At 41.1% G+C, this 19,490-nt stretch overlaps 1 protein-coding gene across 3 annotated transcripts in view; it reads right to left on the reverse strand.

Moving 5' to 3' along the window:
• LGR4 (leucine rich repeat containing G protein-coupled receptor 4) overlaps nt 1-19,490 on the reverse strand; it is a 104,962-nt gene that overhangs the window by 46,974 nt on the left and 38,498 nt on the right. For all 3 annotated transcript variants that reach the window (XM_027979577.3, XM_060400030.1, XM_060400029.1), the window contains one exon: nt 1,056-1,127. In XM_027979577.3, the coding sequence (XP_027835378.1) occupies nt 1,056-1,127 (72 nt within the window). The remainder of the gene's footprint in view (nt 1-1,055; nt 1,128-19,490) is intronic.

A 19,490-nucleotide genomic window follows, 5' to 3' on the forward strand; every position in this document is an offset into this window, starting at 1 on the left:
AAAACTTCTTAACTTTACTAAATCCTTAACTGCTGTTTCAAGAGTATCAGAAACTGGGAGCACAACCTGCTTGTCTTATTTTCGATTCCGATTCCCCATGTGCAGGGAGGGGCTGACCTAAGATAGGAGAGACAGTCACTGACTTGGATCTAAAACTCAACAGCTGGCTGTAGGGCACAATCTGTAATATGAATTTAGATTCCTTCAGGGCTATAGCTCTTTGATGTTCTTACCATCAAACTGTCACCTTCTTGCCTCTACATATTACATAATCCATTAGCTTAGCTGTTTTTAAAGCCCTCCATTTAACTCAAGTCAACTATGACTTTATTTTATTTTTCATCTGAATTCTTAAAAGCTATTGATCGTTGCCAATTCCTATAAAATCTAAAAGTGCTTATTTTGATGATGAACTTTAAATAGTGTGGAGAGAAAAACAAAATGGAGGTTACAGGTGGAAAGAACTTCTCCCCCATGTAAGCTGTTAAATTGGAAATGAGAGATGACACTGCCAAGTTCAGAAACAAGCTTAACGTTAAAGGTGTTCTCAGAGACGCGAAGGATGTTCCATGTTTTCGCCCCACTTCCAAAGACCACCTGCCCATAGCCGAGGAAAGTTTTCTGCTGGGTTACATTGAGGTCATCTGCTGCGTCGTGACCCTGAAATGCTGTGGATTATTCTTTATGGGCCTGTTGCCCACACAGCAACTCCTGTGGCAATCATAGTAATTACACAGCAGCCTTGTTATCTTGGGATAGCGCTGTAATTAACCTGTGTCACTGCCTCATTCGTGGTCATAACAATTGCAGCAAAAAGTCCCACGGAAGTAGCATTTTTCATCCTGACTTTCAAAAATAACTTCAGTGATCACACTCCTTAAAAACTCAAGTCTGTTTCCCCCAAAACACATGGTTTCCACTATACGGAGGCCAGTGAACCCAGTTCTCTGAGTGTCCCCTGAGAAACAGTAGACAATCTCTGTTGTGAGAATTTCCAAAGAGAAAAGGAGAAATACTCAAACAAACAAAGAAACAGTTCTCAAAAGAATACTTACAACTCCTCTAGAAAAGGAAAGTTCTTAAATGCATCTTCTGGTAACTGAGTAATGTTATTCATGCTGATATCCCTGGAAAACATGAAGTTAAGAAGATTGTTAATTATGTCATATTATATTTAAAGCACTTAATTCAACAGAAAAATAATTGGGTGATAAAATTTTGTAAAGAAGCAAGCAAAATGAGCATAGAAGACAGACACAGGAATAGTCATAATTTAGCGTCGGAATGCAATGTTAAGAAAACAGAAAAGCTCAATGTTTTATTAAAAATTATATCCCATCATTTATGCTATATCCAGATTCTGGGGTTTTGCCCTTTAAGTATTCTTGGAAAAAAAATGTCTCCAACTACCTACAATGAGTGAGCTGGTATGGCCTTTCAGGGCTCTGGTATTCAAAGTACTGTGTACCTGACAAAAATAAACAAACAAATACCCAGAACTTGATAAAAGAGATCTACAGGTACGGTGGCTTCTTAAGCCACTGTCAGGGATAATAAAACAGGTCCTAACTGTACCCCAGTCATATTTTCTGCAAAACCTATAAAAGTCCTCCAGGTAATAGTTGTAAGTAGATTTCATTTTTAGCCTATGAATAGATTCAGGCTGCAAACAAGTGCGTACATGACAGGTATGTGGTCCACTTCCAGTTTTCCCTTAAAGAGACAGCAGCAAGGAGGGTACCCGCTCGACAATACAACTCAGCAATTAACTAGTTCAAGCAGCTGAAAAAAAAAAACACTTTATTAACCATTTTCTTCTTCTCTGACAGCTGTCTTTTGGACTGGCTTTCTCCTTCCACACTCTGTTTGATCTGGACAGTGTGATACTCAGGTGAAGGCAGCCTCACCAGGGGCAGTCCCTGCAGGTTCTGGGTTGCCTGCCTCACCCAGGTGCCCCTGCTTCTTTTGTTGCTGCTGCTGCTGCTTTGTCGCTAAGTCGTGTCTGACTCTTTTGCAACCCCATAGACTGCAGGCAGTCCGCCAGGCTCCTCCGTCCATGGGATTCTCCAGGCAAAAATACTGGAGTGGGTTGCCATTTCCTCCTCCAGGGGATCTTCCTGACCCAGGGGTCCATATTGCATCTCCTGCATTGGCAGGTGGATTCTTCACCACTGGGCCACCAAGGAAGCCCGCCCCTGCCTTTTTATCTGCTGTTAAATTCTGTGGTTCAACCCACAGGTCTCTCCTTTCTATCAAGCACCGTAAAAATTCACACATGTGACTTTCCCATGACTGGATCAGACAAATGGGTCTAAGAAAGTGGAAGAGAAATCAAACACACAGAAACCAGCTGACAATAATACCACTTTCTTTTCCTTACTCTGATCAGGTAACATTTTCCTTTAAAGGACACTGAGTATCAACGTAGGTCAGTCCCTTCTCCCCACCTTCCCTCTCACCAACAGTTAAAAGTGGAATTTGCTTTCCTTCTTACTAGCCTTTTCAAGGCATGTTTGGGAAACTTCTTGGCTTGGGAATAATAACAACAATGCAATAGCAAAAACAGCAGTAGCAGCTGACATGTCGCAAATACCGATCAGGGGATAAGACTGCACGTTGATCTCATTCTATGAAGAGGGAAACTGAGGCTTCCTGGGGCAAAACAACCTCCCTGAGGCGACTAGCAAGTGGTGTAACAGGACATGTGAGCTCCAGAGCCCAAGATCTTAACTCCAAACTTCGAGTCTTTTAAAACATCATTTGGATCCTGCTACTTCGCTCCAGCGGTAGTCAGGACATAAAGCAAATCCTGAGACCACCCAAGGTTAAAAAGAGGCGGGGACGCTGCCCCCAAGCCCTTGGCAAGATAATCAGAGGATCTCAGGAAGAGCACTTCTGCTTGAAAATAATAATAATATTAATAATAATAATAAAACTATAAATAGCTTTAGCTATTGAAGAAACAAAATTCTGAAAATTCTCTGGAGATGAATCCTCTGACCAAAGGGATTCACATGCATTCCAAAGTTGCCTATCATTAAAAACAACTCAAATTCTACTAAAGATAATTTATAAGAAAATAAAATTAATACACTTTTCTAGGAATTATTTTTAAATACAGGCCCTGATACTAATTTAGTTAACTATTATTATCCCTGGGGAAGGGGAGGGGGGAGTCTTTCATTTCTCACAAACACTGGAGCAACATACTAGAGAAACAGCACCCCAATAGGGGTCAGAAGGAATGCTGTTTAATCCTGGGCCTTGGTCTGCTTATCTGTAAAATGGTGGGGGTGGGGAGCTTCACTGATGTACTGGAGTGCTTCCTGGCCTGACATATACTTCCGTGATTCACTTTTTTGGTAGTTTTCATGGAGGTGCTCACCCTTCCTGATGAAAATACATGAGGTTCACAGACCCTGGTGGCTCAGAGGGTAAAGCGTCTGCCTGCAAGGCAGGAGACCTGGGTTCGATCCCTGGGTGGGAAGATCTGCTGGAGAAGGAAATGGCAACCCACTCCAGTACTCTTGCCTGGAGAATCCCATGGATGGAGGAGCCTGGTGGGCTACAGCACTCGGGGTGGCAAAGAGTCAGACACGACTTCACTTTCACTTTCACCTGATGGAAAAGGCAGCTTTCTGAAAACTGACCATAAAGCAACATTTAAAGACTCCTGGTTTATCATCAGAAAACAACATTTAAAGACTCCTGGTTTGTCATTAGAAAACAACTGAACCACTTCCACTGGAAACACATTTCAGTTCAGTCAGTTCAGTCGCTCAGTTGTGTCCGGCTCTGCTACCCCATGGACCGCAGCATGCCAGGCCTCTCAGAGTTTACTCAAACTCATGTGCATTGAGTCGGTGATGCCATCCAACCATCTCATCCTGTCACATTTACCTTTAACCAAAACACATTTACCTTTAACCAATAAAATCATTGTTAAGAATACAACAAAACTTTTAATCACGCGGAAAAGCAAAATAATGCGTAAGCAGTGATTCTGCAAAATATCACACAATTTTGGTGTTCTTTAGTCATTCCAATAACAGGGGAAAGGAGGACAACCGTAATTGACTTCCTTATGAAAGGAGGCACTCCATACCGTTTCCTCTAAATTCGCATGTGCGTGTGCTCAGTCATGTCTGGCTCTTTGTGACACATGGATTGCAGTCCACCAGGCTCCTCTGTCCATGGGACTTCCTAGGCAAGAATACTGGAGCAGGTTGCCATTTCCTCCTCCAGAGGATCTTCCCGAACAAGGGATCAAACCCTTATCTCCTGCATTGGCAGGTGGATTCTCTTACCCACCTGGGAAGCCCTTCCTCTAAGTTTGGGACACCTGAATTCAGGTGAGCATCACAGCAACAGAAAAACTGACTAATTGCCTCAGCAGAAAAAGACACATAATTATAAAAGAATTTACACCACACTCTTCCCTGAATTCCAATTTTGTAAAATGCATACACCTATATAACTCTCTCATTTTTCCCCCCTCAGAGTAACAAGATATAACAGGTAGTTTTGCTGTGAGCTATAAATGCAATTAGTGGGACTCCATATTTACAAACTAATATGTGTTAAACACACTTGGTGAGGTGTTTTTTGTTTTTTTTTTTTTTTTTTTCTCCCAAAGCTTCAGAGTCAGAAGCAACACTTGTTTCCAAACTGGTCTGAATTTCACATACTATCTTTTTAGGTGTTTTCCTTCATATTTTTCTGGGCCTCATTTACAAAGCATTTGCAAGTAAGGAGAAGAAAAAGAAAAGAAAGGGAGGAGGGACCTGCAAGATGTAATCTCCAGAGAAGCGCTGGAAACATGTGGTTACAGAGTATAAGGTGGGTGGGTACTCATTTAAAATAATGAGGGCTAATGGTGATAAACAACCCACAGACAGCCCCAAAAGTAGATTCCAGACCTGACATCACCAACACCAGCAAGAGAGCTCCAGGCTTCGGATGCTGGGGGTGATGACTTAACTGTAACAATTTACAAATGGAAGCCCTAAGCCAATAATTACAAATATATTGGGCTCATGGGCCTATAAATTACTAAAGTACATAAGTAAAAGAAAATGGTACAGAAAATTTTTAGCTAGAAGATAACACCCCTAGGTCAGTGCTTTCACATTCATGATGAGCAACACAATCTAGCCAGGAACATCTGTAGTTAAACCCAGAGATTTGCAATCCTGGGTTCCTATGAAGAAAATAAGTATACGGTAGAAAACAAAATAATCTTATGAGGTCAGAGACCACCAACTCAAAAGCCTCCAAAGAGTGATTTCAAGAGAATGCATGGCCTTATTTGGAGCCAACCTGGCATAAATGGAAGGACGCAGGCCTCGAAGATTAAGGCTTTCATATGGATTCACCAGCATTAGCTGTGTGATCTTGGGCAAACCGGTCATCTTTTCTGAGCCCTGGCCTCTTCATTTAGATAAAGAAGGCAGTAGTAATTAAGTCCCATAGCATCCTGTGAAGACCAGAAAATGTCAAGTCACGTTGCTGTTGCTCAGTCAGTAGTCATGTCCAACCCCATGGACTGTAGCCCACAAGGCTCCTCTGTCTATGGGATTTCCCAGGCAAGAAAACTGCAGTGGGTAGCCATATCCTACTCCAGGGTATCTTCCTGACCCAGGGATCGAACCTGCATCTCCTGCATTGGCAGGCAAATTCTTTACCACTGAGCCACCAGGGAAGCCCCATGTCAAGTCACGTATAAAAAGCTAAATAAGTAACAGGTGTTATGTCATCATTGTCCATGTTTGACTGCTCCTAGAAGCTGTGTGAATCCACTGGACTGAGAGCCAGCAGGCCAAGCACCTCACTGCCTTTGGTGGCCTTCTTTCCCAGAAAAGAAACCACTTTTACACAAGGGAAATACTAAACGGTGCAGAAGGTCTAGAACCTGGAGTTGTTCCTAACTACAAAACTGGATTCTAAACTCCAGAATTCCAGGAGTCAAAGATGTTGAGATAGAAGAGCTCTTTGAGATGAAAGAATTTTGTTTAAAAAAAAGTAAAACGTTGAGGCCTGGTTGATGACAGAGAAGGAAGGGAGACAGGGAGAGAAGGAGGTAGGAAATTACATCCTGATAGGAAAATTGTTAGAAATACAGGAAAGATAAGAGCCATTTTCAAATGGCTTTGCGCCAGGAGGACTTTGCACCATAAGTGATGAACCAGGAGTCAGAACCCAGAACTTTTAGTTAATGTGGGGAAATGCCTGAATGTATGCTTTCTATACATACTGGTTCCGTAACAGATTTCTTTATAATTTAGGCCTGTCAAGGTATACCAATTGGAACAGGGCACACGCATATCAGACCCAGTGTAATATTCCCCAATTTTTACAATAGAGATCAAAAGTGCAAAAGTACATCACCCCACTAGGAAAATAAAGGTGAACCCTCCAATACCAGCAGTCACCGACTTCAAAATTAACACTGAAAGGGTGCAATTGTTTAATTGAAACTGCTAAATCTCCCCAGTGGTTAAACTATCTTTTTTCCACTCATAAAATTCACTAATGCTAAAGTACCTCCTGAGTAGAGAGAAACATCATGTTTCAACAAGGTACCTTTTAAAATCCCTGTAAAATGCTCCCGAAGCGAGCCCAACCTGTTTGCTGATGGCCCAGAGTGTACCACCACGGACTTCGCCACCGCATGCTTGCTTGTCTGGGCCTTTTGCCATGGGGTTATTTAATTTTAAATATACTGTGATTGATCCAATATTATCTAACTTTGAATAAACCCTCCTATTTGTGTGAGATAAAACTGCACTTTTGCTGTAGTAGTAACGCAAATATTACCCGGCCATATGAGAAGTTGATAAATTATATTTAATAAATTACAAACAGCTTCTACAAAACACATCATTCTCTAAACCGTTCCCCAGAAAATGGTGGTGATGTCCTGAAACTCAGCAGACACACGCTGACAATAATAAAGAACTAATACTATTCCAATGACTTTTCGAGGGTCTTGTCATCCACCAAAAATTTTCAGGCCCACAGATGTCTACTGTTTGAACAAAAACAAAAAACTAAAACTACACTTGAAAAATATCCCTGGTGGGACACACTGGAAGGGAAGGTCTCTCTCACAGAGAAGTGATGTAGACACACACACGACCAAGGTTCCAGACAAGGCACGTGAAGAGTTTAATTCCCTTTTTTTCCCCTCAATATTTGTTTATCTATTCGGCTGTGCCAGGTCTTAGTTGCAGCCTGTGGGATCTAGTTCCCTGAGCAGGGATTGAACCCAGGTCCCACACATTGGGAGCTCAGTCCACTGGACTGCCACTGGGCTACCAGAGCAGTCCCAAGTTTAATTTCTTTTCTGACAGGGTTCTGAACCTTTGGGCAAGTGATCTCTTTCACTCACCACTTTTATAACAACAAAGCAATCTATATTCGCTGTTTTTAAAGCACTGAAATACAGAGAAAACCATCAACAATATCAATACTCAGGAATAACCACTGTTCTATTTTATGGGAGACATTACAGGTTCTTTTTCTATGGATGGTATATATTTTCACCAATATGAAATGCTATCATTCTAAACATGTGTATCTCTTGACTTGTATTCTTCACTTGCAAAATGGAAAAAAAAATTCTCTGAAAGTATCTTTCAAGGAAAGAGTATTTAATATATATATCTCGATGCTATTTTTTGGCAGGCCATACATCATGAGAGGGATCGCCTTTGCACCTGGAAATCACTGTGCCAAAAAGAAAAGAGATAAGTCTCTTTTCCGGAGACAAGGAGATACACTGTCACCTATTTAACAACTATGTACAAAGCACCCGTATAAGTGCAAGGCACTGCGCTAGGGTGGTGAAGTTTTTATATCAAAAGATAGGTTCACAGTTCTCTTACTTTCTTTTAATTAAAATTCATCAGTCTGCTCTATTCTTACCTGGCTATTACTGCTGAAGACATTGTTGCAATATGCAATTAAATTTAACCTTTCTAAAATGCATTCTTGCATTTTGGAAGCAATAAGAACAGCTACATAGGTGTAAAGATACTGCTCTCTAATTACACTGCAGAAATGGGGCCAAAATAGAATGGGAGCCATTTTAGTCAGAGTTTGCTCTGAGATATTTTTTGACCTTACATGTTTTCTCACTGCTAGATGGCATGATGGACACCCTTCTGATGCCGTATGAAATGTTTCCACTCCAATTTTAGGCAGCAGGATAAATTGGCTCCATACTATCTGGCATCTTCCCTGGTGTTTCAAACACAAAGGCTCAGTGCTTCCCAGCAGAAAGAATCCAAAACGTGATTTCTTGAGCCTTGCAATCCTTAAGAGGTGAGCTGTTACAATAACCATGTGAAAGCATTAGTTGCTCAGATGTGTTCGACTCTTTGTGACCCCAATGGACTGTGGCCCACAGCTGCTCTGTCCATGAAATTCTCCAGGCAAGAAACTGGAGTGGGTTGCCATTCTCTTCTCCAGGGGATCTTCCCAACCCAGGGATTGAACCCGGTCTTCTCCATTACAGGCAGATTCTTTAGCGTCTGAGCTGCCAGGGCAGCCCAGAACAACCATAACTGACACAAAAATAGATGTTAATTATTGCCAAGAAGAGTTACCATCTTGTAAAGTCATTGTCTGATAAGGTACTTGAATATCCTAGTATACAGTCTTCAAATCTTAAAAAATAATAATAAAAATACAGTAAACAAGTTTTGGCTATAGAAGATGCAGAGAATGCTGAATTCATCTTATAATCATCTACTTTCATGGATGAAAACCCCTTTTAGCATTCTTAAAGACTTTCAAAGCTCTATTTCCACTGTTAAGAAAATTTAAAAAGACAAAACAAACTGGAAGACAACATTTGCAAAACACATCTGGGATAAAGGATTGTATTTATAACCTGGAAAGAACTCTCAAAAGTCAATAAAAAATCTGATTTTTCAATGGGCAAAAGGTTTGAATAGGCACTTCACTTATTACACAATGACAAAAGATTACACAAATGGCAAAAAGCACGTAAAAAGATGTTCAACATTAGTCATTAGTGAAATGCAAATTAAATCACAATGAGATAGCACTCAGCTATATGAATGGCTAAAATGCAAAATGATGGACAGGGAAGCCTGGCATGCTGCAGTCCATGGGGTCACAAAGAGTTGGACATGACTGAGCAACTGAACTGAACTGAAACTGAAAATGCAAAAAAAATAAATTGACAGTAATAAGTGCTGGCAAGGATATAGACAAACTGGAACCCTCACACACTGTTAGTGGCACAACCACTCTGGAAACAGTATGGCAGTTTCTTATAAAATTAAACACACACTTACAACCATGAACAAGGTATAAATGGATGGGACAGAAGAAAGGTTGACTACAAAGGGAAATGAAAGAACTTTTCTGGCCCAGTGGAAATGGTCTATATCTTGATTTGCATGGTGTGGTTACATGGTTGTATACATTTATCAAAACTCTCAGAACTGTATACTAAAAAGTAAAAGTACATACCCACTCCAGTATTCTTGCCTGGAAAATCCCATGGACGGAGGAGCCTGGTAGGCTTCAGTCTGGGGTCGCCAAGAGTCGGACACGACTGAGCGACTTCACTCACTCACTCACATATTTTACTATATGTAAATTAAACCTCAAGGCCTGTGTTGGCCTTCACAAATAAGTATATGTATATGATATTATCTCTTCACATTTCTCCCACAGGAAAAATAATTCATCCTGAGGCTAGAAGTCCTCTTTTCCAACCCTGCCCCCAAACCAAACAACATGATGCACAGCACTGGTTTGGCTTGAGAATCAGGAAACCTACAGGATTTTTGTTTTTGATTTGCCTTTTTGGGTGTTGTTTTGGTTGTTTTTACAGCCTCTGCTATCTACCTGGAGGGCACTGGACCAAGCCTCTTCATTCTTTCTTTATTGAGCACCTGTTAGGATTGTGACGGACTGTGTGCTGGGTCCCAGATAGATAAAGACAGGTAAGATTACCCTAAGGGTACTCTGCAATAACAAAGCAATAAATAAATACCATGATCTGCATGGTACAGCAAGGGAAGATGGTCAGCCTAACTGGAGCCAGAGAGAGGCTTCCAGACGCAGGGCTGTGGTATTGAGGTAGAAAGGGCGGATATTCCTTTACAGAGAGCTGCTATCTCAATCTGTGGTCTCACACATAAAGTCAGCACTGTTTTTCAGCAGAGATGCAATTGGCTTTTGAGCAAGATGATTCTTCATTATTCAAGACAGTCTTGCTCACTATACAGTGCTTGGCACCCCTGGTCCTCCAATGCACTAATTAGTGCAACTAAAAACATTCCCCAAATGCTTCCAAACTTCCCCGTAGGAACCTGGCAGCACAGAGAGGGATCTGAAATCCATTCAGTCGGTGACAAATGGCATTAAAAAAAAGAAATATAAGGAATAGTTGGGCTTTCCTGGTGGCTCAGACAGTAAAGAATCTGCCTGCAATGCAAGAGACCTGGGTTCCATCCCTGGGTCAGGAAGATTCCCTGGAGAAGAGAATGGCAACCCACTACAGTATTCTTGCCTGGAGAATTGCATGGACAGAGGAGCCAAGTGGGGGTCCATGGGGTCTCAAAGAGTCAAGACATGACTGAGCAACTAAGACTTTCAATTTCTCATGGAACAGGTAATCTCAAAGTTAAGCATGTCACATAGACAAAGAATAAATACTATTTCATGACAATTATTTAGATTTCATATATATTTTGGGCTATGGTGTAAAACGTAGTTGTCACTGGATTCATAGGAAAAAAAAAAAATTTGAAAGCCTCTGAATCGATAACTTGTTTGTTTGGGAAGAGGGTGCCTTCTACACAGTTCAGTTCAGTAGGTCAGTCTGACTCTTTGCAACCCCATGGACTGCAGCACGCCAGACCTCCTTGTCCATCAACAACTCCCAGAGTTTACTCAAACTCATGCCCATTGAGTCGGTGATGTCATCCAACCATCTCATCCTCTGCTATCCCCTTCTCCTCCCGTCTTCAATCTTTCCCAGCACCAGGGTCTTTTCCAAGGAGTCAGCTCTTCGCATCAGGTGGCCAAAGTATTGGAGTTTCAGCATCAACAGCAGTCCTTCCAATGAATATTCAGGACTGATTTCCTAGATATCTGGTTGGATCTCCTTGCACACAAAGGGACTCTCAAGAGTCTTCTTCAACACCACAGTTCAAAAGCATCAATTCTTCAGCGCTCAGCCTTCTTCACAGTCCAACCCTCACATCTGTACATGACTACTGGAAAAACCATAGCCTTAACTAGACGGATCTTTGTTGGCAAAATAATGTCTCTGCTTTTGAATATGCTGTCTAGGTTGGTCATAACTTTCCTTCCAAGGTGTAAGTATCTTTTAATTTCATGGCAGCAGTCACGATCTGCAGTGATTTTGGAGCCCCCCAAAAAAGTCTGCCATTGTTTCTCCATCTATTTACCATGAAGTGATGGGACCGGATGCCATGATCTTTGTTTTCTGAATGTTGAGCTTTAAGCCAACTTTTTTACTCTCCTCTTTCACTTTCATTCAAGAGGTTCTTTAGTTCTTCTTCACTTCCTGCCATAAGGGTGGTGTCATCTTCATATCTGAGGTTACTGATATTTCTCCCAGCAATCTTGATTCCAGCCTGTGCTTCCTCCAGCCCAGCATTTCTCATGATGTACTCTGCATATAAGTTAAATAAGCAGGGTGACAATATACAGCCTTGACGTACTCCTTTTCCTATTTGGAACCAGTCTGTTGTTCCATGTCCAGTTCTAACTGTTGCTTCCTGACCTGCATATAGGTTTCTCAAGAGGCAGGTCAGGTGGTCTGGCATTCCCATCTCCTTCAGAATTTTCCACAGTTTGTTGTGATCCACACAGTCAAAGGCTTTGGCATAGTCAATAAAGCAGAAATCGATGTTTTTCTGGAACTCTCTTGCTTTTCCACGATCCAGCGGATGTTGGCAATTTGATCTGTGGTTCCTCTGCCTTTTCTAAAACCAGCTTGAACATCTGGAAGTTCACGGTTCACGTTCTGCTGAAGCCTGGCTTGGAGAATTTTGAGCATTACTTTACTAGTATGTGAGATAAGTGCAATTGTGCAGTAGTTTGAGCATTCTTTGGCATTGCCTTTCTGAGGGATTGGAATGAAAACTGACCTTTCCTAGTCCTGTGGCCACTGTTGAGTTTTCCAAATCTGCTGGCATATTGAGTGCAACACTTTCACAGCATCATTTTTAGGATTTGAAATAGCTCAACTGGAATTCCATCACCTCCACTAGCTTTGTTCGGAGACAGTGGGAATATGTTAAATGAGATAACACTAGAGGGGTCAACAAGATAAAACTATACAGGAATTGAAGTACTAAAGCAGAATGGATATAACTGGCAAAAGAAGCTACCAAGACAAGCAGAAAATACATCCCCAAAGGCCTCTGCGAATGACTTCAAGAAATCACAACTTTATTCCAAAAGCATGGGAAGCTACCAGAGGAAGACTAAGCATGTCACGTTTGCTGTAGAAAGATCATTCTAGCAGCCATCTACTGCCATGGGACGGAAGGAAGGGAAGTTAGGAAGAAGAAATTCCAGCTCCTCTGGAACTCAGCTTCCTCTACTGTAAAATATCCTGTACTTGCTAATTTCGAAGGTCTTTTTAAAATCTATCATTACGACTTCTACTTCGACATTCCTGCTCCTGCACATTCCATGCATTATTAGCAGAAAATGAGAAACCCTGTGATTCACGTTCTTCCTATATGTGCAGGCTACATTTGCTTATGTTAGCAAGTGTATGTATCAGGACAGACTTAAACATACCCCCTTCAGAATTACAAGGGTTCAGCAATTAAGAAAGACGCATGACTTCATTTCCAAAGGTAATATTTTATGCCGTAATTGTTTATGGTCTCGGTGAAGCAATACAGTCTAGGAGACACTGAAGGGTGTGTTCTTCAAGGAGATGCTAACCCAACAAGGTGGAAGACAGAGAAAGCAAAACAGCAGTGTGTAGATATCACACTGCAACAAAAGTCATGTGTCATTTAACATTACACGTCCTCAAAAGAGTAACTTTAAACAATAAAGCCAGTCAGGCTCATTCAATATCTTTTCTAATAGTGAAAGAAATTCTGATTGTTTTTGAGGCTGTTTTGCTTTTTGTCATTTTAAACACAGCCTGTTTTCAAGCGTGAGATGTGTCCTAAAGAGGAAAATATAAAATGTTCTAAATCTAGAGCAGTGTTTACTAAATGGCAAAGAAGAGTTGAATACCAAAGACAAAAAGAACATTATTTTCTTTTGTATAGTTTGAATGAGGACCCCTAGCATCTGGCATCACATGGAATAGACAAGGGTTAAACTGTAATATTCCTTGTTTTCTTGCTACTTAACGGCCATTCTCAGACATTCTCTGGGTGTCAACAGCTGTTCTGGTAACCCTAACGATGACAAAACAGTGCTCATTACCAGCCAAGACACACAAACAAAATGCTATTTCAATAGTCCATTTAACATCAACAAGAAGCATTGTAAGGACTGTCGTCTGGGCTGATTGGAAACACTCAATTACTTCATCCTAGCAGACAAAATGCACTATTCATAAAGAAATCAATCCCACAGCACTTATTATGGTAAATATTCTAATTAACTAAACGGTTGCTGTTTTATTATGGCTACACTTATTAACACCACTGATAGGAAAACATTACTTTATGGTCCTTGCCTTTAAACACGCACACCCACCCACGAAAACTGTTTAGATGCATATTTTCTAAAACTTCAGCTCACAACCAATTAATGGATGGTGAAATCACTTTAATGGGTTGAGGCCAACTTGTTTTTTCAACTGAAATATGAAAGAATAGCGAATAAAACAGAAAAACATCAGAATGCATCAAATGTAATAAAGGTAAGTACTGTCTCAGGAAATTTTGTTTCAGCAGATGTGGGCTTCGGTCTTCCAAATTCATACACATAGTTTAGTTTCAAGTTCACGTATACTGTCCGTGTGATACAGTGAGAACCATCAGTTCAAGAACTGGGCTATTCAAGCCAAATCTTTTTATTCCTCCTGCCAAATGGATTCAAAACTACAGCTGCTTCCCCAGCACCACCAGGTAGAATGGATATAAGTAACCTTTAAAGCAGTACTTTAAGTACGCCCCAGTACCGTCATACTTTAGTGACAGGAGTTTTCTAAAACAGTAGCAGTTTGAGGGAAGGTCACAATAGGCTACCCTGAAACTTCTTCATTTAAAAAAAAGTGGGGGTGGGGGGGTGATGGCGAGGAGAGGCTGTTAGTATAGGTAAGTGGCAAAGATTTTTAAAAAATAATAATTCTAATACCAAAATCAGGAAAAAAAAAAAAAAAGTACCTTTAGCCCCACCCCCTGATATCTGGTGGCTCAGATGGTAAAGCGTCTGCCTACAATGCAGGAGACCTGGGTTCAATCCCTGGGTCAGGAAGATCTCCTGGAGAAGGAAATGGCAACCCACTCCAGTATTACTGCCTGGAAAATCCCATGGACAGAGGCACCTGATAGGCTACAGCCCATGGGGTCGCAAAGAGTCCACACGACTGAGCAACTTCACTTTCACTTTCTTTCACTTTTCTGATATCTGGGGAGGTGAGAGGGGCTGCTGATTTGAGTTCAACTATGTGTGGCCAGTGGGTTAATCAATCACACCTATGTAATGGAGCTACCAAAAAAACCCCTAAATGAGGAGGTTTGGAAAGCTTCTCAGCTTTTAACATATCCATGTGTGGGGACGGTCACGCCCCCCAACTCCATGGGGACAGAAGCTTCTGTGCTCCAGACCTTTTGGAACTTCATCCTCTGTACCTCTTCATCTGGCTTTTCATTTTAAATCCTTTATAATGAACCAGAGATAATAAAAATAAATAAATTAATTTTAAAAATTAAAAAGGAGAGACATACAGGCACACATTTAAAACACTATATTACACTATTACTTTTCAACTGTTTCAACATAACTGTCAATAAGTCAGCTGAGTTCACTAAATTTCTATTTGGTCACCCTGGGCTCTGGGGCTTCCCTGGTGGCTCAGCAGTAAAGAATCTGCCTGCCAGTGCAGAAGACAGGTTCAATCTGCGGGTTCAATCCCTGGGTCAGGAAGACTCCCTGGAGAAGGGAATAGCTACACATTCTAGTATTCTTGCCTGGAGAATTCCATGGACAGAGGAGCCAGGTGGGCTACAATCTATGGGGTTGCAAAGAGTCAGATATGACTTAACAACTAAACAACACCAGCAAACCACACCCTGGACTCTATCCAGATTTCCAGAAGTAGATAACAGCATGATAAATTTTCACTTACTAGGTATGTGATGTTTATAAATAATCTGACAAAACCATGCTTTACTAATGTAGTGGCTTAAAGGTTTAAAACAACAGTAACAAAAAACTACACTCCAGTAAATCCCTTCCAAGGCCCCAAATCCAAGAGGCGCTTCCCAACAAGCACTATATGCACATCTAATAATCAGCCTCGGCAATAGGAGCTTCTATTTCCAAGACACTGAGGCACTGACCTCATTATATTGAGGCAAGAGGAAAATTTCAAACCATGAGGCAGCTTACACCCCAAGGCCAGCTGCCAACGGTCAAGGCCTGAACCCAGGGGCAGACGCTGGGGTTTCACCATCCCTACAATGCTGGTTCTGTGGGGCAATCACTTCCCTTCAAGCCAGGAGGCACGCAATACCCCCCCTCCCCAAACACACACTACATACTCTTTCTTCTCCTTTCTGATGGCCACTTTTTTAAAGGGCCTGTAAAATGTATTCTATCCTTAGAGGAATGACTCAAAATTGTAACTGGGATGACTCAATCATTTCTGTTGACTACTAGACAACAGACATTGATGATGACGGTTTACAAAAAGTCATTCAAGATATCCCCTTGGGAATGACTTACAGCTCATTAAAGTCACTACAGAAGAAGCCAGGCAATCAAACCTGAGATGATCCTGGATCTTTGAGAGCAAATACTCTCAACTCCGAGGCTTTGTAATACTTCTGGAGAGCTTCGTTTTTTACAAGACTTCACATTCTAAAAAGTCTGGGACACAAAACACTTCACTGTCCTTTTGAATTTTGCAATCACTATGGGTAATATGGTCCTCTGTTTTTAACTTGGACAGAAAACAATGGGCTACCCTGAAATCTATTTATTAAATAAAAAGAGAGAGACATATACACTAGGAACCCCAAAGCACAATACTCTGTAATGACCTATACGGGAAAAGAATCTAAAGAAGATTGGATATATGTATATGTATAACTGATTCACTTTGTTGTATACCTGAAACTAACACAACATTCTAAATCAACTATACTCAAATAAAAATTTAAAAACAAAACAAAAAAGCCATGATGAATAGTTTAAAAAAAGTTATTACTTTAGAATGTCTATCTAATAAAATCTCTCAATTCTATAGTTGACTTGATGCGTTATTGAAGCAGTTTTGTTGAAAGTTGAGAAGAAAAATATCTTAGAAAATAAATTCCTATAATGAAGAGGATATTTAATGCCCTTGACCTCCAGGGAAATCAGGCACATACTTCTGATTCATTTGTTCAGCAGTGCAGGCGTGCACACGCACAAACATACTCTCTCTGCATAAAGAGTTTAACCGTAATTGAGGAATGTTTAAGATTAGGAGGTCAATTCAGATACCAATAAGGAGGTTGACAACACATTCCAGTCTGCCTTGGACAATCCTAGTTTACATCTACCGTTTCAGCATAAGGATTAATAGTGCTCCTTTTCACTTTCAAAGGTAAGGTCATCTGGATGATAACTTGAATCATCATCCATTAACAGCCATAGGTATGAGTGAACAGTGTTGAATGAGTTGCGATGGGAAGAAGTGGAAATCTTGGTTTGGATTGCCTTGGGGAGGGCTTAAATAAAAGGCTAATTCCTCATTTGTATAATATTATGAGAAAAATAATAACATGGAAAAACATCTCACTGAACATCTGTAGCATTTGTAAATTATCACTTTGATCAATTTTCTGCTCTTCCACTTAGACCTTATGCTCCACGAGGGCAGGCCCTGTGTTTTGCTCACAATGGTATCCCACATCTTCAGCTCAGTGTGGTCACAGTTTAATGAGGGACACGGCAGACACCACGCTAAATGCTTTATCAGTCGTGTAACAAGTCCTTCCCAAAAAAGAGAAATGCTTAAGAAAGCTTAATTTCCCACCTATCTAAAGACAGTCAAAGACCTGGCTGCAGGAGAAAAGAAAGGAGGAGGCACGTAAAATATCTTCATCCTGACAGCTGACATTTGATCTGCTCCCGGGACAGACACCAAGAGCACATTGCTTATGGACAGCAAAGAGCACTAATGACAGGCTTCCTCCCAAAGGCTACTGCTCTAACCAAGTAATAACCTTACATGCAAACATGTTTGGGGGAAAGCGAGCAAGGCGTTCATTTCAATACAAGTTCCTGGGTTTAAAAATAGCTTGGGAGGAATGATTAAAATTGGATTTCAGTAACTAATTTTTCTTCCTCAAAAATTCAAAATACAGGCTTTGTGCTATAAATAGCATCTCACAGAACCACTGAACTAGAAAGCAGAGTGGTTAAAAGTTTCTCCCAGAAGCCTGACCAAGAGCCCTGTGTTTGAACACAGCTCTGCTGGCTCACCGGCTGTATAACCCTCAGCAAAATCCCTTAATTTCTCTGTGCCTTGGTTTCTTCAAGCGTCAATGGGGATAACACTTCTGACTTTAGAATGTCGCTGGGAAGATTAAAGGAAGGAACCTCTAGCCAGGGCCCGGTACAGTTTCCTAGCCCACAGCAAACAAAGAAAGTCAGCCATTATTATTTGTACTATTATCATCATTCCTCATCACCATCTGGTCTAACCATCTCATTTTAATAATGAGGCAACTGAGGCCCAGAGGGGTTAAATTTAATTAATCAAAGAAACCAAGATCAGAACTAAGAAGATAAATCCCAGTTCAGGGTTCCTTTTACTACTCTAAACTGGAAAACATTGCTGCAATATTTTAACAGTGTGCTCTGGGACTGGGGAAAATAACTTCCCCAGAAACATATTCAATGGCACTTAGACTCTTAAAGTTAATAGGTAAGAGCTGGTTGAACCCCTCAACTGTAGCTCAACTAATGAGCAAGTGGGACAACCAAAACACTGAAAGAGACAAACCAACGCATGAAAAGTCTCTTCTTATATATTAAGGATGCTAGTCCTTGAAGAAGTCTTAAGTTTGAAACTGAGGCTGGGAATTCCCTGGCGATCCCAGTCGTCAGGAGTCCATGCTTCCAATGCATGAGTTAGATTCCTGGTCAGGGTCCTAAGATCCTACATGCCTTGCTGCATGGTAAGCAGGCAAGCAAAGAAGTATGTAAATAAATAAATAAAATGAAGCCAAACAGTAAAATGAAATTCTGGACACCTTTATGGATGGGTTGATATGTTCAGTTTTATGTAAAGAACCGTTCTTTAAACAAAGAACAGTTTGTTGTTCAGCGTAACTTTATTGGCTTGCTGGTTAAAACCTTCCCTCTTAACTTGGGGAGAGAGGAAGAAGCTGGATGTAAATCGGGTCAGAAGGTAGGGAGGGCAGGACTTCCTGGATGCTAAAGAAACAGCCTGCATGAAGGACAGAGCTGTTCAGGAAACAGCAAGTACGCTGGCCGGGCTGGGATGCAGAGTTCACAGGTCGGGGCAAACCCGGAAGGATAACACAGGCTCACATTACAGAACACACTGAATGTCCATATAATAAAGAATTTGAGGACAGACACAAAGAGTTATGGAAAACTGTTTAAGGAACATAAGAAGGCCGCTTTGCAAAGAAATTCTAGTGGATGGGCACAGTGTTTACTATCTCTACACCTTTACAAGGACCTTGATTGAAATCGCACACTGACACACTGTTGCTGGCCCGTGCTTAATGGGGTCAGGAGCAGCATCGCCATGAAACGGATTGCTATGGATATTCTAGGAATTCGATGAGGTTATGATTCATGAAGCCACACAGTATTCTCCTCATCAGAGCCCTTGGGAAAAAGTTCTCTCTGACCTCCATTCCGAGAACAGCTGCGTTTCTCCTGCACAGCGCGTCCTTTCTATCATATAGACAATGTGCAACCACAGAAATGGATTCTCTCTTCCTCTTCCCATCAGCTATTAAGATTCTCTGAGCCAAAACTGTAACCTTCCCTTTTGCAGATGTATATAGAGTAGATGGGTAGCTTCAGGAATTCCTGTCTTCAGTTGGTATTTTCCATTCCTAACTAAGGGGTGGGGGACACGTCTTCTAGCCACTTACTTTATATTTTATCTTAAGCATTTTGCAAAACCTATTTTGGATTCCTTTTGGAATAAGGAGGCTAACACTAGTATTTTGTGAGCACTGTCTATGTGTCTGGCACTCAGAAGTCAACAAAGGCACAAGCCCATTTGGGTGATTTTATGAAAG

Source organism: Ovis aries, chromosome 15 (assembly GCF_016772045.2).
Source record: "Ovis aries strain OAR_USU_Benz2616 breed Rambouillet chromosome 15, ARS-UI_Ramb_v3.0, whole genome shotgun sequence".
NCBI lineage: Eukaryota > Metazoa > Chordata > Mammalia > Artiodactyla > Bovidae > Ovis > Ovis aries.